This window comes from Talpa europaea, assembly GCF_964194135.1.
Source record: "Talpa europaea genome assembly, chromosome: 9".
In the NCBI taxonomy this organism is placed as follows: domain Eukaryota; kingdom Metazoa; phylum Chordata; class Mammalia; order Eulipotyphla; family Talpidae; genus Talpa; species Talpa europaea.
In genome coordinates this window covers 16,512,720-16,536,043 of record NC_140076.1, presented here as the reverse complement: position 1 = coordinate 16,536,043, position 23,324 = coordinate 16,512,720, and the positions used below count along the sequence as shown (strand labels likewise).

General features: G+C 40.7%; 1 protein-coding gene across 2 annotated transcripts; it reads right to left on the bottom strand.

Moving 5' to 3' along the window:
- Window positions 1–3,492: 3,492 nt before the first annotated feature.
- On the bottom strand, window positions 3,493–22,927 carry GMEB1 (glucocorticoid modulatory element binding protein 1; the record flags this gene model as incomplete). 2 transcript variants are annotated; one of them, XM_084242015.1, is made up of 9 exons in its annotated part: window positions 3,493–4,193; window positions 6,691–6,813; window positions 8,596–8,733; window positions 9,701–9,832; window positions 11,460–11,617; window positions 15,036–15,139; window positions 16,126–16,250; window positions 16,942–17,054; window positions 22,800–22,927. In XM_084242015.1, the coding sequence occupies 9 exons, from the start codon at window positions 22,925–22,927 to the stop codon at window positions 3,493–3,495; spliced, it is 1,722 nt and encodes a 573-aa protein (XP_084098141.1). The 2 variants fall into 2 exon arrangements, with proteins under 2 accessions (XP_084098141.1, XP_084098142.1); XM_084242016.1 differs by having other exon boundaries at window positions 16,942–17,024.
- Window positions 22,928–23,324: the final 397 nt, after the last annotated feature.

Below are 23,324 nucleotides of genomic sequence, written 5' to 3'. Positions count from 1 at the left end.
CATAAAATACCACTACTGAATGGTATCAGACTACCTGACTGAATATTAATTTCCAAGGTATTTGGATTATCATCGGTCCTCTTTCCCTAAGGTGGATAGAGGTGTGAAAGAAACTTCACATGAAGTGACTGAATAGTCTATTGTCCATTTTTTAATTTAGAATGACTGGGAGTTTTGTTTTGTTTGGGGGTGGGCAGAGAAGGAATCTGGAAGCTAAAAAGGGGGAGTAAAAAGGGTGGGGGTAAGGACATGGGCAAGGAGTTGTACAGTGGTTTGAGGCCTTTGAGGAAACCACGTCAAGAAGGTTTGGAGCATCTATCCTCCACCAGTTAAACTCCACTCCTGCATTGTATTCATCTAACGGAAACTTGGAAAGTGACTTGTGTTTTTTACTGTGATACTCTCAGGAGAGATTGCCAGTACTGTTCTCTGCCTAGCTCTGGGGCAGAAGCAGTGGGAGACTGAGAATCTTTTCCTTCTGATATCAACAAGCCCAATTACTTAAAAATGGAATACCAAAAAAATGGTCTCCAACATCAGCTTAAGTGCTGATGGCACATGCCCTTCTCCACTCAAGCAGAAGCACTCCAGGAAGTACTCCCATATTTGCTGACCATTTGCTCCCAGCCTGGGTTAACTGCTTCATCCTTTTGTTCTCTCAACTCCCAGACAATAGTACTATCACTGCACTTACCCCAATATGATGACACCTTCCAGTATCTCACCAGAGAAGGGCTAAACCTCTTTGTGCCTTTGGTAGTGTGCTGAAACCTATGGACTAATTCTTGGGATAATGATTTTCAATGAATGGGAAAATATATAGGATTACAACTGAGACCAATTATATTGAAATATAGTTCTTAACTCGAGACAAACTCTACAGTATGAATTCCTTGAGAGCAGGGGCTGTGTTGTCTCTATACTGCCCGTGCCTAGCATAAAGCCTGGCACATAGAGGATACTAATAAATGTTTATTAAATTAATGAACAGAAAGGTATATGGCTATTGCTAAGCCAGTCTGAGGAACGATTCATTGCAACCTCATGTATATATCCAATGGCTTGCATAGGTTTTGCCCCATCTGAGTTCTTCTAAACCAGTGCTGTAAGGGAACCCACATAGAACAACATGTGCCGTAGTGTCTAGCAATAATGACAGGCTATTGGAAGACCAGGAAAACAAAGCTCATGTATTTTAACCAACCAGAATAATCAAATAGTGAGAGTAAACAGACTCAGCCTTTAGAAGAACATCTCTTGGTTTTGGAAGCATGATGCTCATGCTACTTGAAAACACTAGCAACAGCTCTGACGGAGGAAAGAAAGGAACCTGAGCTAGCCTGAAGGTGTTCTCTAGGGCTCTTCTGTCCTGAATTGAGCCTTTCGTCTCTGGAAAAGAGTCACTTTTAGAAGTATCCCTAAAAACCACAGTTGAGATGACACATGCCTTTCTACGTTTAAGTAGTAGTTTTAGGCTTAGATAAAATTTTCTCTGTTAATGTACCAACAGAAAACCTAAAGAAAGCAAGAAATAAAAGCCACCTTCCTTACTAGAGATATATAAAGGGCCAAAGGTTTGTTCTAAGATGATTGCCACATCAGATATTTTGAAAAGGGAAACAAACAAACAACCCAGAAAACTTTCAAGGATGAAAACCACAACTGTGTGGGATTCAGAAATGTCACTCTAAAGTTTTCCAGATTATCCCTCCCAAGTCAGAAGGCTCCTCTAGCGATACACAGCCATCCAGGGATGGCAGCATGGGTTCCACTTGCTTGACAAGAGGCTTTCCAACACCTGTTGGAAGAAACATGGCTTCAGGTGGGTGCCTTTGAAAAAAAAAGGGGAAGCTACAGATCAAAGTTTTGCTTTTAATTAAAAAAAAGAAAAAGAAAAAAGACCTCCCACTTCTAAGGTTTTTTTTTTTCTTTTTTTTTTTTTTTGGACCTAATTATCCTTTAAGTTTCCCTATATTTTTACTAGTGCAATAAACAATGCAATCAAAGGAAAAAAAAAAACCAACAAAACAGATCCACTCTTCCCCCAAACACTGAAAATGGTCAGAGAGGGAATCACAGCATGAAAAATGGCCCAGCTCTAAATATACAAACAATATTTGAAAAGAAAAAGAAATAAAAGAAAGCCCCCTCACCCCCAAAGACATTATTATTAACATTCCTGGTACATTTCCTATAATATAATGTTGCAGACAATGCTTCTTTCCCAGGGAGTCCAGCTCACTCAGGAGGAGACATCTACTCGGTGCCTCAGGATAGGCTGGGGGTGTTGAGTCTTCCTGCCAAGCCTAAGGCTTTTTTATGAGCTCAATATTTCACGGAAACATCTGTGGTATAAATGAATCTAAAAGGGGATGAAGGCAGGCAGGCACCTGTCACTGTTCTCCAAATCAGCCAGAAAGCTGAAGAGCGTGGGATCCAGAAGACAGATGCCATTAACAGTTGAGGGGAGGAGGATGAACAAGAGGAAGCACCAAATGAGTGGATGCTTTTGGTTCCAAAGCCAAAAAAGGGCCCCACCAAAAAAAGGCAGCTGATCTGGATGAGGAACTCCACGGCTCCTAGAGTCATGCAACACAGATGATGGCCTTGGAGCCCCACCCCCACGACAGCCACAGTCCAAGAACCAGAGCAATTTATACCACATAACAGTTTGCAAATGAATGGACTGATCCTAGTTTAGGAGAGTAAGTGCTTTGACAAAGCGGAGGACAAGTTGGGTTACCATCTCAAATCCCAAAGCATAGCTGTGACCTCCTGGATGTCTGCTTCTATAAAGCCACTGGTTCCTGGTGCCACTTGCTCTGTGGAGATGCACCTTTCCACTTATCACTGGCCTCTCCTGGCACCCAGGGTAACATCCCTCAGAGATCTTAAGAGGCATCAGTTGCACTTCTGGAAGATAATTTCCTGCCCCATCCTGGTCAAAGCACTTCCCTTTTTAAGCTGGTATGCCACCTTTCCCTCCAAGCAGAGTTCAATTTCCTTTTGTTTCAGAGTTTTGTACTGGCCTCTGAGGGCCCTTTCCAGGATACAAAATAAAGTATCCTTCTGCATCCACATGTGAATGGGTTGCCTTCCAGTGTCAGATGTGTGTTCCAGAGTTTGGTCAATGCATCTTTACAAGAATAAAACAACATGCGCACACAGACTAGTCTGAAAACAGCTTTCTGGATGGGATTTCTGGTTATCTTAATGCCTCCCCTAAAAGAAATAACTTTCTTGGTGTAAAAGGGTTAAGACATTGAGTGACCTACTCTCAACTTCCGGTAGGGCAGCTTGTTTTTGTCCATTTTTCAATGATGGGGTGGGAGAGACCCAACATTTCAGTTACAACAATGAGATTTTGCTTCTTTTTTTTTTTTTAAAAAAAGGGGGGGGGACCCTATATGGAAATGAGCAGGACAATGATAAAAATAAACAAATAATTAAAATTCCAAACCAAAACATATCTCCTGGCCCCAAGATCCCCCGTTAATCCTCTAAGACCACAATCTCCACATTGTGGACTTGATGCTGGTGTTCTTCCATCTCAGCCACCACTTTCTCCTCAGTCCTCAGCTCTGTCTCCAAAATGACGGCTTTGCCCTCAGTATCCTCAGCCTCTGGGTCTGGGGCTGGATCAATCTCAATGATGGTCTGCCCGTCCTCTGAGGTGCTTTCAACAGCCTGGATTGCTGAGGTCAGGCCAGACTCCATGGTCACCAACTCCATAGGGCTTACCATGGTGGTCATGTTGCCCAGGGTACTCCCATCCGGCACAGCAGGGGAGCTTAGCAGGGCCAGGCTAGACGAAGGGTGAATGGTCACTGTGTCTGGTGAACTGCTCTTGGCAGAGGAGACCACTGTGGCATAGCGGAAGAGCTGAGGCCCAGAAGGCAGTGTGTGGACAGTCACAGGACTGGAGCCCTGGCTGAGGGTGGCCACTGGAATATTGCCCATGGAAAATGATTGACCCACTGGGGTGATGGTGATGGGTGAGATGACCGTGAACTGAGGCTGCTGGACAGGAGGAGAAGGACTCAGGACGGTGGTGGAGGCTGGCCGCTGGAGCCGGGGCCTCTTTGGAGGTTTAGGAGTGCTCACAGGCATCAGTACCACATTTTGAACCGTCTGTGATTTCAGCCTGTGATCCTGAGCTTGCTTCTTCTGCTCTTCTAATTGGCGTTCTAAATCTATGGAAAAAAAACAGACTTTGTGTGGAAGAAAATATAATACTGGGAAGAGTAAACTGGGAATCAGCAGACTTAGGGTCTTGTCCTAGTTTTGCTACTATGTAGCCTCAGGCAAGTCACTTAGTTGTTTCTAAATGAATAACATAGACTAGATGATTTTTAAAATCCCTCCAGCAATTACATTTCTTTCTGAGATAATAGCCATGGCAAAAACACAGGTGCCTTTTTCAGGTTGTGATTCTACTACGTTCAACGTTTTAAAAGCCTCTGTGGTATTCTGTCACCAAAAGTGACTCACACTCTATCACCAAAAGTCTCCAGTTGGTCTAGAAACATTATATGCCCTGCCCGGGTCGACAGATAAAAATAATAGCTGCACAATCTCCCTGGAACTGCCATGAAACTACAATGAAGTTATAGTGGGCACTCTGAAAAGCAGTGATTCTCAAACGGTCCTACAAAGAGGATTACCTTGCTGGTGACCCAAATGGCCCTTGCTAATGTGCCATCAGCAACCAGAGAAGTCTACAGAAAGTTATAGGGGAAATCCCTAAGAATTACAAAAATGAGAGTTCTAATACATCCACTTTATAGGGATCTATCCCAACATTCTCAAGAGGAACAAATAAAAAAGGGCCATTACTGGGCCTCCCTGGTGGCGCAGCGGTTGAGTGGTGGGTTGCGAAGCTGCCCGCAGCCTATGCAGCGCCAGTTCGATCCCCGGCTGCTCCCTGGCCACCAGAGGAGGGTCCCACATGGCGCGCAGACCTCTCCTGCTGCCGCCCGCTGCTCCCCTCAGCAGTGTACTTCGGTCCTTCTGCCTGCTCTGCTCCCCGCTCTGGCTCTGCTGAATTCTCTCACCCTCCCGCGCTTCTGACTGTACCCAGTGCTTGTATAAATAAATACAATAAATAAATAAATCTTTTTTTTAAAGTCTTTTTTTTTTTTTAATAGAGGCATGTTTATTTATTTATTTATTTATTTATTTGGTTTTTTGTTTATACATGCACTGGGTACAGTCAGAAGCGCGAGAGGGTGAGAGAATTCACCAGAGCCAGAGCGGGGAGCAGAACAGGCAGAAGGACCGAAGTACACTGCTGAGGGGAGCAGCGGGCGGCAGCAGGAGAGGTCTGCGCGCCATGTGGGACCCTCCTCCGGTGGCTGGGGAGCAGCCGGGGATCGAACCGGCGCCGCAGAGGCTGCGGGCAGCTTCGCAACCCAGCGCTCAACCGCTGCGCCACCGGGGAGGCCCAATAAATAAATCTTTAAAAAAAAAAAAAGGGCCATTACTAAGAATACGCAGGTATCTAAATTTTAAAATATAAATTTGATATAAAAATAAGTTAAAAACAACCTAAATTGTTCTTACTTCTTGGCTTCATGACTGACTATAATATTTCTCATATCACTCAAAAGCTGACACTCACCACCTTTTTTCTTTTTTTAAAGATTTAATTATTTATTCAAGAACTGGGGTACAGGCCAGATGCACGGGAGGGTGAAAGGATTCACCAGAGACAGAGTGGGGAACAGAACAGGCAGACTGATGAAATACACTGCTGAGGGGAGCAGCGGGCGCAACAGGAGAGGTCTGCCACGCCATGTGGGACCCTCGCTGGTCGGCTGGGATTGAACCGGCACTGCATAGGCTGCGGACAGTTTCACAGCGCAGCGTTCAACTGCCTGCGCTCCAGGGGAGGCCCACTTACCACCTTTGATTTATATCTTTCATCGGCCTTACCTCCTCTACAGCTTCTCTCTCTCTTTTTTTAAGATTTATTTATTTATGCATATAAGAGCTGGGGTGCAGGCCTGAGATGTGTGTGAGGATTCACCAGATACAGAGTAGGAGCAGAACAGGCAGATCCACTGAAATACACTGCTGAGGAGAGCAGTAGGCAAGACAGGAGAGGCTCACTGCACCATGTGGGTCACCTCCCTGGCCAGGGATCAAACTCATGCCACAGTGGCTAAGGATAGCTTCATAGTCCTGCATCTCTACCCCTTGCACCACCAGGGAGGCCCTTTGCACTTATTTCTGTCTGCTTTCCCTTGAGTTGCTTGAAACCTCTGAAAAGACTGGGACTGTCTTATTCAATATCATATTTCGGAAAGTTTCGACAATGGCACAAAAGTAAGTGCTTGATAAAAAGAGTTAAATTATCCGTGTATATCATAATTCTTTATTACTGCAAACAATGGATAAAGTGCTAAATTTATATCTATCAAAAGATGCAGTATCAGTAATGTGAAAGGGATAAAGGGCCCTGCTATTGGCTTCTTTCTGTTTTCCTTTGTTTTTCCTCTGCTTCCCACTACTCTACCTCACCTGGATCTGGATACAAAAAAAAAAAGCAAAATCTGATTCTACGTGAATTGAAAAAAAGGAAGAAATAGACAGTTCTGAAGTTCTAACAGAAATCAACAAAGAAATGAAAAGACTCAAGGGTTTTGGTATGATATCACCTAAGAAGAGAGAGAAGTTATGCACACACACCTGTTAGAGTATAGAGAAATTGCTCTTCTCCCTGCTCTACTTGGCTCCTTCTGTTGTCCAAAACCTTCTTGATTGTGTCCATTAGGCCAAATGTATGTGCTACATTGTTGAGAACAGCGGCGTCTATTTAAAACAAAACACATGCCTGTCAAATCAAAACAAATATTTACCAGCTACCTGTTATGTTGCTAATAAACCTAGAAATGATAGGACTATTCTCATTGTATGTAAAACAAAATGTTTTTAAGATTTATTTTATTTATTTATGCATACAAGAACTGGGATATAGGCCAGAAGTGCAGGGAGGTGAGAAAATTCACCAGAGACAGAGTAGGGAACAGAACAGGTGGATTGACTGAAATACACTGCTGAGGAAAGCACCAGGTGAGACAGGAGAAGTCTGCTGTGCCATGTGGGTAGCTCCCTGGTAGGGATCAAACTCATGCTGAGAAAGCTTGATAGCACTGAGACTTTAACCCCTACACCACCAGAGAGGGCCCAGCCCACATTTAAAAAAAAAATTTTTTTTAAAGATTTATTTATCTATGCATACAAGAACTGGGGTACAGGCCAGAGGCGTGGGGGGTGGGAGGATCCACCAGAGACAGAGTGAGGAACAGAACAGGCAGATCCACTGAAATACACTGCCCAGGGGAGCAGCGGGCGAGTCAGGAGAGGTCTGCTGTGCCATGTGGGTTGTTCCCTGGCTGGGGATCGAACTCGTGCTGCAGTGGCTGCGGATTGCTTCATAGGTTGCATCTTAACCCCTTGCGCCACCAAGAAGACCCGCATTTAAAAATTTTTAAAATCACTTCTTCCCGGTTCTGCCATAACCCGCTTGAATCCACGTAACCACCGTCTCTTGTCTGGACTAATTCCTTCAAGAGTCTCCCAAAAGGTTTTCTTATTTCCACTTTTGCCCCATAGAGTCTACTCTCTACACATTCTTTTAAAAAAAAATTTAAATAATTCTTATCACTTTACTTCCCTGCTCGAAATCACTAAGATGGCTTACTACCACCATAAAATAAAATCCAAAGTTCTGACCAACACTTATCCAAACTGTCCCTTCTTTTCCTCTCTAACCTGATCATCTATCATTCTCCTTATACCTTTCACTGTAGTCATATGAGTGCTTCTGTAATTCTTTGAACTCAGCAGGTACATTGCCCCTTCAAGATCTTTATTCCCTCAGTCTGGAATGTTCCTTCTCAGTACATCACATGGATAGCTCCTTCCATTTGGGTCTCTTGTTAAATGACCTCCTTAGAGAGACCCTCCTTGACCAATACCAAAATAGTCACCCCTGCTTTCTATATAATTTGCCTTTTTTAAACTCCATGCATGTAAAATGATTTTGTTGTACACTTTAAGTATATTCACATAATGTATAAGTTCTAAGAAGAACTCACTGAACATTAGGTTATGAAATTTGATCATAACCCCATTTCTATCAGATGATTAGAACATCCTTTTACCTTCTGCATAGAAGCAAGCACCCCATAAGTATTCAGAAACAGCTATAAGTGAAGACAACAAACAATGGTTCTAGAAGCTTTCCTAATAGAGTAGATCTTAAAAAAAGAGTTTTCCAAACCCAGGTGTACATGTACTTCTCCAATTTTCAGGTTTTATTCACACACACACACACATATACACACACACACACACAGAGCATTCTTGGGCATAAAGCAAAAATTAGCTGTGGAAAAGAAAGTATGGCCAGGCCTGAGTTCAAAATCCAGTTATGAATTTTGGACTTAACTCTTATAAGCCTACATTTCCTAAACTGTACAATAGAAATAATAATACCTATACTACAGTGTTTTCATGAAGCTAATAGGATCTGGCAATAATTGTTAGTGTTTAATAAATGATGGTTACTGTTAGGGTTTGTGTACTTACCTGTGACCTGGAAGGGAGCCTGAATGAGCCGCTGCTGAACCCCCCTGAGTAGCTCCTCTATTTCCTTCTGTATATTGCAGACAACCTCTTCCATCAGTCCTACATCAGCTATTCCCTTCCAGAACATCAACGTGTCCTCTGGCACAAAAGGAATAAGACAAAAAACTAGGGATGTTATATATACTGAGGCACATCTGTACAATGTGTTAAATTCAAAATAATTTCATTTCAAAAGGATTTCATATTGGGTCATTTCAAGGAAAAGGGAAGAAGTTCTTGGAACACAAACTGACTGCTACATTGGTTGGTACATAATGATTTGGCTTCTTCAGAAGCATAGAGTCTTGGTTGTTTTAGCATGACCTCAACTTGTCATGGCTTTGGTTATAAGGAACAAGAATATTCCTCTAATAAAGATATTAAATACTCTTTAAATAATTTAACTTAAAATTTAATATTCAATATTTTTAATAATATAACTATTTTAAAAGTTAAATAATAAATACATTAAATATACAGCCCCCTCCCTCCCCAGTTCTATACTTAAAACCAACAATTGAACAGGTGGTGTTATAAATTCCTTGAGGGCAGAGGCTTTTCATCTGTCTATTTAGCATCTAGGAACCCTGACAACTAAAAACAGGCAGCAATAAATATTTTTTATATAAATTAATGAATGAAGGATGACATGAAGCCTCTCTGTTCTTTCAACATTAATCACCATCCTCTACACCACTTGCTACCTAACTTTTTCTTCTACATCTTGCAGTTTAGTTTATCTCAGAAATGTGCTGAAGTTGAAGGCAGTTTAACAGATGAAAAGCATGGACTATAGAATCAAACAGCTGATTCAGCTCTGACACTTGTTATATTACAGGTTTATGGTGAGATGCTGAACCTTTCTAAATCTCAATTTCTTCACACGTAAAATGTGACTTTGAAGGATTGCCCGCGGATTAAAATAAGATGTGCACATCCATAATTAGTAATTACTAAGCCTAAGAACAGCCAGCAAACATAATTAAGAGGACTTCTATGTCCCTAATCATAATGGTGATAAGAGTCACAAACCCCTGCAAGATATCTGAAACCCACAGAAAAATACCTGAAATTTCCTCTGAGTCTTTCTTTACACCCTCCTCTGTAGCCATTGTGACAGCAGCAGTGAGAGCTGAGTTCCATTCCAGCCCTGCCTCTTCCATGCTCTCTTCAGAGATGGCAATCTGTGTGATGCTACCTGAAATCAGCCCATTAAAGTCAGACCAATGGTTTTATGAAGAAGTCATAACTATTCTCTATCACATACTCACTGCCAAAGAAACCTTGTTATTTTAGCAATCTAGCCTTTTGCCTTCAGGTTCATATATTAAACACTAGAATCCAAGGTAGGCCAAGATAAATATTGGATTTTCTAAAGAAAACTTGCCTTTCAAAAGACAATGCTTTCATCTTCCTCCAAACAGAAAGTGAGAAATAATTTATAAAATTATAAAAGATCAATCTGCTTCCAGAGTGGGTATGATTTTGAGAGACTGAAGATGTACATGATTGCCAGGCTGTCTGATCTGAAGTAATTTAAGAGAAAAGTATGGTGCTTAGCCAAGAGCTCTACTACCAGTATGTTTGATATTCAGCATCTAGGATATCTGAAGTTGTAGCTTATTTGTCAGCCTATGTAAGAAAAATGAGATTTAAAAAAAAAAAAAATCAGCTTAGAAGAGATCCATGGACAGCAGATTCACAGAAGAAAAAAGCCTTTCCTATCAGTTGTACATTGGGATTATTAAAGAATTGAGAAAAATCAAACCAATAAAGACAGAAATACAGATAACTCTGGGTGCTACATACAGGAAGATATCAATAATCAAATAAAAAAAGAAATATCAATACAGATGATCAAGTAAAGGAGTTTGGGCCAAATAAAAAAGATGTAAATAATTCATATTATTTTTTACTTTTCATTATGTGAAAGAGCCACATAATGGAAAATTCAAACTACTAGATATTTTATATTTTCCTGAAAAGGACTTAGGCTTCAAGAAATTTGGCTTCTACTCACCCAGTAGTTACTCACAGAATATTAGGGCTGACCAAAATGAACCTCAAGAAGTCATTTTTAAAGCACAGCACTTCCCTAACCCTTTATTTTCTTTAGCCTTCTTGCAACTCTGTAAGGCATATTTAGACGTCTTCCAGAAGCAACTGACATACATTCTATATAACTGGACTAACTGAATCCATTATAATAATATCATGTGGCTTTATCTTTCCTGCATGGCTAGGATCCTTAGTCCCAAACTCAGCAATACTGCTGTAAGTGTGTGGCCACTCTGTCTCGTTGGTGAGGAAGGCTCAGCTTGGTTATCTGGATCCCTTTCAAGTAAAGCTCTTTGATCCTTACAGCATAGTCTCCAGAGCCTATCCCAGCCAGCAACACTTTGTCTTTGATACATCTCAGTTCAAGGGCTAAAACCATTCATCATTTAATCCACATTCCTGCCTTGATCACTAAGAGAAGAAATGATTTTCAAAACAGTCTAATTTCAGCCTAGAGATTCCAAGAGGCATTAATATGAGACTCTGCATAAGCACTATAACTACTGAACTATCTTCTAATGTTTACTAAAGTTTTCTAAAGAAAATGCATTTTAAGAAAGAAACAGGAAGGAGGTTTGGTCAATAGGAATCATTTGGGAGAAAACACAGATCACTTTCTAAAGTATAGAAGAACCCCATCAAAGATTACCATAGCTTACAGGACATCAATGCTCATGAATAGTGAAATTAAGAAACACAAATAAGAAGTGAGGGGGAAGTGCTACTGAAAAACACAGTGGGTTGTCAGGTGGTTTCCTACCCCCTACCATCAGCCGAAGTGGGTGTCTGCACCACACTTGTCTGCTGTCCCGGCACTGGTGCTCTTGCACTGCTGATCAGAAGATCAAATTTGGTGCTTCTGCAGGTATTAGAGCAAACCTTGTCATGCTGATAGAAATCAATCTGTCCGGAGTCCATCATTTTTCTATGCAAAGGGAGACAAGAAGTAGCAGTTTAGACTGTACTCCATCTAGAGAAAACCAGCCTCAGGAACAAATAGAGAAAAAATTGCTTAGTCTTTTCTGTAGATTAGTGAAACCTACTAGCATTAAAAGTCATTAGGTTGGGCCTCCCTGGTGGCGCAGGCAGTTGAGCGCCACACTGTGAAGCTGTCCGCAGCCTCTGTTGCGTGGGTTTGATCCCAGCCAGTTGGGAAGAAACCCACATGGCGCAGCAGACCTCTCCTGTCTCGCCCGCTGCTACCCTCAGCAGTGTATTTCAGTCAATCTGCCTGTTCTGTTCCCCACTCTGTCTCTGGTAAATCCTCTCACCCCCCGCATCTCTGACCTGTACTCTAGCTCTTGTATGTATAAATCAATCAATCTCTAAAAATAAAAAAATAAAAATAAAAAAATACTTCTCTAGGGCCTCCCCTGGTGGCGCAGGCGGTTGACAAGCGCCACACTGTGAAGCTGTCCACAGCCTCTACAGCACGGGTTCGATCCCGGCCAGCCAGCAAGAATCCCACATGGCGCAGCAGACCTCTTCTGTCTTGCCCACTGCTCCCCTCAGCAGTGTATTTCAGTCAGTCTGCCTGTTCTGTTCCCCAGTCTGTCTCTGGTGAATCCTCTTACCCTCCCATGCATCTGGCCTGTACCCTGTTCTTGTATGCATGAATAAATAAATCTTAAAACAAAAAAAATGCTCCTCTTTCACCTCTAGTCTACTCATTATGAGCATTTTTCAGTTACCACTGAGCTTTAGTTATATATCCCTGACAAAAAAAGTAAGTTTCCCCACAGAGTCTCATTGAAACCAAACCTAAAGGGAGAAAGACTAACTCACAGTCCAGCAAAACTGAGAAATGCTGTAGGGGGTGGGGCCTCCCTGGTGGCATAGGGGGTTAAGTCTCAGCGCTGTCATCTCCATGGCCTGAATTCAATCCCCAGACAGGGGCTAACCCACTTGGCACAGAACACCTCTCCTGTCTCACCCACTGCTCCACTTAGCAGTGTATTTCAGTGGATCTACCTGTTCTGTTCTCCACTCTGACTCTGGTGAAGCACCTCTGGCCTACACCCAGTTCTTCTATGCATAAATAAATAAATCTTTAAAAAAAAAAAAAGCAAAACAGAAATGCTATAGGGGAGTGAGACTATAGAGATGACATTCTGATGTATTAGTACTCCTAGAGCAGCAAGATTTATTGCCACTTTTGAAGACAAAAAAGTCAGCAAATTTTCCCTTAAGAAAAAAAAAAAAACTGATAACAACTCTCCTATAAATTCTGAGCAAAGTTGATTATACTACACCCCCACTATAAAATATCCTTATAATGGGATCCACAAGACATTGTTATTATAGCCCATAAGCAAACCAAGGAGTATTGTAATTACAGTAAAGTCTATGTTATAATGTTACTTGACTTTTAGTAAAGATCTTTTAGACATTCTGGTTCCTTTACATATTTGGGAAAAGTTGGCCCGTGTTTGTTTTTCCTGGGCAAGTAAAACAGGCCAAAAACAACAAAAAATGAAAGTTAGATGTATTCCCAATTTCAACTACTGATTTCTACAAACAAATCATCTGGAACAAATTTTTTTTAATTATGTGTCTCTGGCTATAAAAATAGTATGTGCAGAAAAAAAAAAATAACATTTTCCATGGAAAATACAGAAAACAACCCTGTAAAAAAATCCCACTACATAGAGATAAAGTCAACATTTTGGCATATTTTCTTCTACTAAATTATACTAACATATGTATATTTTTAACATGGCTAAAATCACACTACTCAATTAACTTTATATATTTTTTCCTTCACATTTCATTACAAGCATTTTTTCCAGGTAAAAACCCTTCAGAAATATTTTAATGATTGCATAACACCCAGAGTATATACTCAGGAATATTTAGAAAAGTCATAATTCACTTTAGATAGCCCTTGATTGGATATTAAAGCAGACAGCAATTTATAACATAATAAATTATGTTGCAAGGAACAGTTTTATGTTTGATCTCCACAGGCACAAAGGAGTTTTCTTAAGACAGGTTCCTTAAATTAAAGACAAAGGGTAAGATGTTTTTAAAATATTTTAAGAATATGTCTATAGAAAAAGCTTTAATTCTTTTTTTTGAAAGAATAATTTTATTAGAAGATTTTTATTTATTTTATTTACATAGAACTAGGGTATAGGCCAGAGGTGCAGGGGGTAAGAGGATTCACCAGAGTCAGAATAGGGAACAGAACAGGCAGATCTACTGAAATACACTGTTGAGGGGAGCAGTGGGCTAGACAGAAGAGGTTTGCTGTGCCATATGCGTTAGCTTCCTGGCCAGGGATCAAACTCAGGTCACTTGGACCAACCAATGCAGTGGTAGTGCTGAGACTTTAACCACTAGGCCATCAGGGGGCCCAAAAGTTTTAATTCTTGACCAATTTTCAAATTTTCGATCAACAGGTAAGTACTAGGGCCTCCCCGGTGGTGCAGTGGGTTAAGCGCTGCGCTGTGAAGCTGTCTGCAGCCTCTGGAGCACAGGTTCGATTCTGGCCAGCCAGGGAGATAACCCACATGGCACAGCAGACCTCTCCTGTCTCACCTGCTGCTTCCTTCAGCAGTGTCTTTGGTCCATCTGCCTGTTCTGCTCCCCGCTCTATCTCTGGCCAATTCTCTCACCCTCCACACTTCTGGTCTTTACTCCAGTTCTTGTATAAATAAATAAATTTTAGGGCCTCCCCTGGTGGCGCAGCAGTTGAGTGCTGGGCTGTGAAGCTGCCCACAGCCTCTGCAGCGCTGGTTCGATCCCCGGCGAGGGTCCCACATGGCACGCAAACCTCTCCTGTTGCGCCCGCTGCTCCCCTCAACAGTGTATTTCATCACTCTGCCTATTCTGCAGTCAAATGCTCTGCCCCTGAGCTATACCCCCACTCTGCCTTTTCTGTTCCCTGCTCTGGCTCTGGTGAATTATCTCACCCTCCTGCGCTTCTGACTGTACCCAGTGCTTGTATTAAAAAAAAAAAAAAGGTATGTACTCAAGGAATACCAACTAATGTTAATCTTTACCAGATGGGAAAAATATTACAATAGCAAACCAACCTGCAAAGAAGGGATGAGGGATATTGCAAATACTGAAATTTATTTTGTGGCATAATGATGGCAAGGATTGTATTCACTTGTCTAAGTGTTACTTATCATAGCGCACTTCTACTTTACCAGATTACCAGGCTTTGTCAGTCAGCCTACACTATGCTTGCCAGGATAATCATGCATGGATTGCTCAAGCTAATCCTTCAGACAGAATAAAAACTTAAAATTAAAAAAAAGAAAAGACTGGATTCTCTGGAACCTATCATGATTGAGTATCCCAAAATCTGTTGAAAGGTGCTTACTATTTGAGCTCACCTGAGCATAATTCCACCCAGACGAATGGCTCTCTTCCAGTCCTTTAGGGTGGACTTGCCAGCCAGATGAACAAAATGCTTGGGGCTAATCAATTGATCATTGAACTAAAGTAAAAAGAAAAGTCCAAAATAATGCAATGTAAATTTAGGCAGGCCAAGAAAGAAAGAAAACAGTAACTCGTTATGTACAAAAAGTAGCCAGCCAACATCTTGTCACAGTTTTATATGATACAGTCTCCTGCCCTGTTGTGCCAAAGAAGATGACCCATCTCTGAACACAGTACCCTGTTCTGGTAAAAACCTACAGAACACATTAGGAGGATCAGTGATTAGTATATTGATTAGCACCTAAAGTCCATGTATGCTCTTAGCCAGGCAATTAGGTGCAACTACCTGTTTAAACTGAAGTAATCTATCCAGCCCTTATGTCAAGATTCAGGCTGTGGCAGAAAGAATAAGTATGGTAGAAACCAAAAGCACTAAAGAGCCCCAAAATTCTATAATCCTGACAAATTCTAGGGTGATGCCACTTCAATGACACAACTATCCATGGGTACAGCTGTGGCTCCCAAAGGAGAGACTATAAATAATTATTTCTTCATCGTGAGATTATTTATTATTATCAGTAATAATTTTCAATAAACTCCACCAGTATAAGGTATCTCATCTTATATTCTAGCAATCTTACAATGTATGTAAATGATTATTTGTATTTTGACATGAGGCTCTGAAATATTAAATAACTTGCATAAGATGACCCAACTAGTCAGAGATAAAGATGGGACCCCATTCATTCATTCATTCAACAAAGATTTATTGATAAATACACCAAGCATCACTCTACATGCTGGGGATACACTGAAGAACAAGACACAAAAGTTCTCAGTTCTCAGAATTTATATTCTGTTGGGACTTGAATCCGGGCCAATTTCACTCCAAAGTTTTTATTTTTTTCTGCTGTGACACAATGAGAGTATAGCCACAAAATTGGAAACATTGATGTGGTGAAAGAGAGAGGAGGCCCAGAAACCACACCCTGTTAAAAACAAGGAGTCCCCAAATAGGCCCTAGCAAAGAGAGAAGACAATTACCTTAACACATTTTACATTAATTCCTGGACACACAAACTTCTTCCAGAGGAGAATGGCTTTGCTTTCCCCACAAGTTATGGGGTAAGCAATTTCCATATCCTCATTTGCTTCTATAGTGCTTGCATCTGAAAATGGAAAAAAATACCAGTTATTTATTGAAATATCTTCCCCAAGGCTTAAATTCAGTATCTCTAGTGTTCAGAGTCCTCTGAGGGGCTATATAAACTGCTTCATAAAGACTAAGATTGTTCAGAGATCCTTTGGAAGAAGTCTGGCATAACAGCTCTCTTAGCAAGACACTGCTTACTCTTACACCAGACACTGCTGTATGCTTTTACATATTTAGTCTTACAAGAATCTATCGAAGGAGTGCCTGCTGCCTATGTATTACATGCATATAAGTAGGACTCAGAAGGTGAACCGACTTTCCTGAGGGCATACAACTATCAATAAAAAGAGATAAAGCAAGATTAAAATTCAGGTTTATCTCATTTCAGAGTTTCTTTTCAATATCTTTCCAGTGACTTCTTTCAGTTAATACCTATCAGTCCTCGTCCTCATCAGCAACTTCCTTGACAACAACAATCAACCTTGAGGGTCCAATTTCTTTGCATGGTTTTTAGAGATGAAAAATCTTTCAGTAACCCTAGCAAACTGATATTAAAGAATTAACTGACAGCCCTAGCATCTTAGTCAGTAGTCATTCTAAATGATGACTACAGCATTAGTAGAACACACTTGGTAGGGACAAAAAGCAAGAAATCTCAACCAAGGAAGCTAAGGTCAAAGGTACTGGAATAACACAGAAAAACTTACCAATCCCTTCTTCAATTTTGTGTATCGTGTGAGTTTCTACTGCCACAACTGCTGTGTTGTTCTCCGACCCAGCTTCATAAATCCTGTTGTAAAAGTGTCCATCGAAAAACAAACTATATAAATCATGAAAAAATTAATATTCACAGCATGGGGTTAAGAAATTTATTTTAATCTATCGCAAAAGGAATAAAATAAATATCTTTACAAATCTATGTTTGTGCTTTGATTAGTTCCCCATTGTATTTATATTCCAAGCTACCCAAGGCTGTTCAGAGCTACAACCATAGAAATGAATCAACAACTTTCCTCATCTTAAAGGAAAGATCTTCTTGCTATTGTATTTACACCACACTTGTTATTGTTTTACATCAGAATTTTCATAACTTTCAGAACTTCAAAAGTTCATGACATAAAGTGTTCCTTCAAGTATAAGATTAAGTCACATTCTAGAATTATCCTGATGAAACTAAAATACCACTGGCCAATTCAAGGCAGGGAGGACTTGGTCATAGAAACTGATGTCCCTTGTTGGAATCTAGGCACTTTTTTTTTTAAGCTATATTTATTTAGGCATACAAGAACTGGGGTACAGACCAGAGGTACAGGGGAGGAAAGGATTCACTAGAGACAGAGTGGGGAGCAAAAGAGGCAGATCTATTGAAATACATTGCTGAGGGGAGCAGCAGTGGAGACAGAAGTCTGCTGCGCCATGTGGGTTGCTCCTGGCTGGTGGGGGATTGAACTGGTGCTGCAGTGGCTGGCGATAGCTTGATAGTGCTGTCTTTCACCCCTGTGCTACCAGGGAGGCTTAATAGCACTTTTTTAAAAAAAAGATTTATTTTTATTTATTTGTACATACAAGAACTGGGGTGTAGGCCAGAGGTCCAGGGGTTGAGAGGATTCACCAGAGACAGAGTGGGCAGATCTTACTGTGTAGGGGAGCAGCGGAGAAACAGGAGAGGTCTTCTGTACCATATGTGGGTTAGCTCCCTGGCCAAGGATTGAACTCATGCCGTAGTGGCACAGCAGCTTGAGAGCCCTGAGACTTTAACCTCTGGGCAACCAAGGAGGCCCTAAGAAATGATAGCATTTTGAAGGTACTATGATGAAACTACTGACACAAGCATAGTCTCATCAGAAAATGCAAGAGAGAAACTGCACAAAGTAACTAGCAATAACTAGAGGTACTACTTAGGGAAAATGTGTCACTAAAATGTTTCTACCTTCTAAAAATGGGCTCACACAACCTAATAAGATACACTGATATTCTTTAATTTCTATAATAGATCTAATGTTAATTTTTACAATTTGTTGTCTGAAAGCACTGCCTGAATAATCTCCTTTACATAGATGACTACCCATCCCCATGCTGACACCCCTAACACAACTTCCCTTCTGTATTTCACACCGGGACACAGTTAACGGCTAAATTAATAAATACATTTGGATGTCCCTCAGGACTTTGTTGAATTCATTATGTCTAAAATAACCAAGTTGTCTTCTCTCTCCCACCTCCCAAGTTACCCTTCTTCCTATAATCCTCATCCTTGCCAATGGCATCATCCAGCACACTGTAGCCTAAGACAGAAGCCAGGAAATTACACTCAATTTCTCCCTTTTCCTCCTCCTCAACTCCCACACACTCAGTCACCAAATCTTACCAGATGTACCTCTTTAAAACCAGCCACTCTCCCTGTCTGTATTTCCTCTGCTACCAGCTTAATTCAGACTAAGTCATCTCTAGATCTCTAGTCTGAACTAGCCCTTTTTATCTACCTGATCTTCTGTATTCCCCCCAGAGTGTTCATGTCACTTCCTTCTTAAAACCCTTCAAGAATCCTCTCCCTCCTGTTAAAAAAAAAGTGCAAATCCTAAATATGATACTTATCTCTCTGAGACAAGCCCGATTTCAACTCTCCCCGGTATCTTATAATCTAAACATCAGTCACACCAAACTATTTGTGGCTCCCAAAATTGCCATCTTATTTTACTATTTTCTATCTTGCTCTCTTTTTCTAAAAACATCCCTTCCCACTTCTTTCTTTTCTTTTTTTTTTTTTTTAAGATTTATTTATTTATACAAGCACTGGGTACAGTCAGAAGCGCAGGAGGGTGAGAGAATTCACCAGAGCCAGAGCGGGGAGCAGAGCAGGCAGAAAGACCGAAGTAAACTGCTGAGGGGAGCAGTGGGCGGCAGGAGAGGTCTGCGCGTCATGTGGGACCCTCCGGGGAGCAGCCGGGGATCGAACCGGCACTACAGAGGCTGCGGGCAGCTTCGCAACCCAGCGCTCAACCGCCGTGCCACCGGGGAGGCCCTTTTCCCATTTATTTCTTTTTTAAATAAGTAGCCTCTATGATGGTCCTCCTTCCATCTCAATCCCTCTAGTATACTCACCCACTTTCTCCTTTGTGACCTAATTTTACTTGGGGTTTTTGTCACAACACCTATACTGCTTAATACTATATTCTGTTTAACTGTCTCCCTTGGACATAGTCTAAGAGGGCCTGGAATGCAGAGACTGTCTTATTAATTTATTTAATTTCATGACTGTTATGTGTACAGTAAGTGGAACACGACAATGTTGAATGAATGAGGACTATGATAAACATGAGAAACCACTACTTCAAGTTAAGATTAGTAAACATTCTAAGGTGACCAAATCTCTTTAAAAAATATATTTTTGTTTGTACATAATTTCAACAACTAGTAAATTGCACTTGGGGTGTGAAGTAGGGGGCAGAGTCTATATTTTTAATTAGTAAACAAGTTTTTTGTGAAGGAAAAAATTTCTAAAGCAACCCAGAATAGTGAAGGACTAGGCCTAATTCGCTATACCTACAACTATAGTAAAAAATCATAATATAGGTTCAAAATGTTAAAGCACTATAAGATACATGTCTATGAATTATCAAAAGAAAGTAAAATTATTTTTATTAGAACTGTAACATTAAATCTCCATTATTGTATTCTAATTCTCTGCTCTGAAAACTGAAAATTCACAGGTTAAGATATTTTTTAACCAGCATGTTAAGGAAAGAGTCTGATTTACACAAAGTTGCATAAGATTATAACATAAAGCAAGGGGTATCCTAATTATCTGAAAAAGGTTATATACCCCCCTTAAGACTTTAAACTTTCTGCTAAGGAGGGGGAATGAACATAAAAGAAGAAGTAGGGCCACTACTCAAACTCAACTATTCTGTTACATGCGGACTGAATGTCCTCTAAAGAAAAAGCATAAAGTCAGCACAGTGAGAAAATTTATGTGGTAAATAAAATCACCAGTCCCTATCCTGTTATGCTAAAAATGCTTAAGAATACAAAATGAATTGGAAAGTCAAGAATGATGATGGAATCCTAGTTCCTTCACTCCCCTTGAGAACTTTCTATAAGCGCCCACTTGAAAAAGTTAATAACTATTTCTTTTTTTCCTTTTTAAGGAAGCACATGCTAAACAAATCTTCTATATTGAGTTCCTAGAATTAATAGCCTTCTAGATACCTTAGTATCTAAGTCTTAAAAAAATTAAATGTGTATATATTTTAAAGTCAATTTAGTGTTATTATGAAAATAGCTGATACAATGTTTCAGGTTTGTTTTTTTAAGATTTATTTATTTATGCATACAAGAACTGGGATACAGGCCAGAGGTATGGGGGTGTGAAAGGATTCACTAGAGACAGAGTGGAGAACAAAACAGGCAGATCTATGGAAATACACTGCTAAGGGGAGCAGCCAGCGAGATAACAGAGATCTGCTGCACCATATGGGTAGCTCCCTGGCCAGGGATTGAACTTGTGCTGCAGTGACTATGGATTGCTTCATAGGTTGCATCTTAACCCCTTGTGCCACCAGGGAGGCCCTGTTTCAGGTTCTGTGTGGTCATATGGGGAGACCATTACCAAAGACTACTTTTGCTTCGTAATGTATTTCTGAAAACATGTACATAACACTTAAAAAACTGTAAAATGGGGCCTCCTTGGTGGCCTAGGAGTTAAGTCTCATCCTTATCACTGTTACAGTCCACAGCAGTGGTCTGAATTCGATCCCCAGCCAGGAACTGAACCCACATGACACAGCAGACCTCTCCTGTCTCCCCTGCTACTCCCCTCAGCAGTGTATTTCAGTAGATCCGCCTGTTCTGCTCCCCACTCTGTCTCTGGTGAATCCTCTCACCCGCCCCCGCCCCCCCCCCCCCGCCCCTCTGGCCTACACCAGAGCTCTTGAATGCATAAGTAAATAAAATAAATGTTTTTTAAAAAAGTGACCACTGGAGCACTTTAGGAAAGATAGAAATGACTCCATGAGGAAATAAAACTGCTGAGAACTAGATTCTTCCTCATGCACCTTGTGGTAACAACTTTCAAGTACATGTATGTATAACAAGTGACATTTCCAAACAAATGAATTTGAATAAGTATGCATAATCTGTAAATACTAAAAAAAAAAAAAAAATTTCTATTAATTATATGTGAAGGATTATTTGCAACAACTGTCCCTTATAGGTCTTAGAATATTTCCTTCATACTTAATATTCAGAATATCAGCAAACTATGGGTAATATTTTAACAACTAAAAATTTCTTGTCTTTTACAGATATATACTAATGTCTGAAATTTGCTTCAAAAAACATCAGGAGTGGGAAGATGTAGAAAAGAAACAGGACGAGTCATGCGTTGGTAATTGTTGAAGCTGGTTGATGGGTGCTTTTATGGGGTTCATTACAGTTTTTCTTTATTGTTGCATATATTTGAAACTTTCCATACTAAAAAGGCTTTAAAATTACTGCGGGGCCTCCCTGGTGGTGCTAGGGGTTAAGCACAGCACTGTGAAGCTATCCACAGCCTCTGCAGCATGAGTTCGACCCTGGGCCAGCCTGGGAGCTACCCACATGTCTTGCCCACTGCTCCCCTCAGCAGTGTATTTCAGTAGATCCACCTATTCTGTTCCCCACACTGTCTCTGGTGAATCCTCTCATCCCCACACTTTTGGCCTATACCCTGGTTTCTTGTATACCTAAATAAATAAAAATCTTTTAAAAAAATTACTGAGATGTTAAATGTCTTTCTCCAGAGTATTTAACACAGGTTACATTATTAGACTAGGATGGAATTATTTTTGTCCAAGAACATTTCTAAGCCTGTGAAAAATCTTTTACAGATTCCCCAATACAAACAACTACTCCCCATTCTCTCTGTAGCTCTAATCTTACTGAACCTTCAAGACCACTTCTTAAGCCATATCTCTCCTTTCAAACTCATCGTGTTCATTTGAATTCAAAAGTGCTTCCTACCCATACCACACAGCACACCCAGATCATGCAATATAAGCAATTTCTTTATTTACATGTATATATTTTGGGTTTGCACAATTAGACAGTAAGTTCCATGGTGGTGGGACCCATGTGTTATATTTCACTCAACACTTTTATAATACACTGTATAATAGTAGGTGGTTGATATATTTTTTTTTGACTAAACTTGATAATTTGCCCATCCATGAGGGTCCAAGGAGTTTCTGGTAGCACTATTTATAGTTACCTTGCCTAATCTCCTCTGACTCTAACTACAATGTCATTTGCTAAACATGTACCAAGCCCTGTGCTAGACAGTGCAGGCAAATAAGATGTGGGAACTATGTAACTTACCCCCAAGGAGCTCACAGCAGAGAATAGGGAGAAGAGGGAAACGGCTAATAATAAAATTATGAATATAGCACACAATACATTACAGAGATAAAAACTACCAGCTGAGATTGATGTCGAATGCTTCATAGTGCTGAGCAACCATAATGTTGTAATTTCTCCACCCTTTAAACCTCCCAAATTTTGTAAAATATCCAAATCTCTAGTCACTTACCCTTGTTGCACAGGCTGTAACTGCAAGATCACTTGGGTTTTAGTGTCTTCAGGGTTCTCCCCTTCATTTCCTTCAGTGGGTACCACAACCACATCCCCCACTGGGACACTCACTTCCGCATTAGCCATCTTTCACATGAAGTCAGATAGCTGGGGCTGCTGTCAGAAATAAAAAACACCAGTAACTTCACTTGTTTGAAAGGATGGCAACCATAAGAAAGGAAGAACAAGATAATGACCACCCATTCCCAGGGCACCCTGGAGGATCACTGCCCTCTGAAAAGGATGGGAAGCGAAAAGGCATTGAGAGAGGCTCTGATCTTTCCAGAAATGCCTTAGTACTCAACTTGCTATTGTAGGCTTTCTCAGTATGTATGATTCATCCCATGGTGTGCTGGAGCCAGCTCTACCAGCTCCCAAGAACCCACTGTGCACATCTCTTCCCAACTCCAAGTTTAGTGACATCAAATTCATAGCTTGAAATGAGTGACGGCGAGAGTATTGACAAGCACCACAAGTCGGGGTA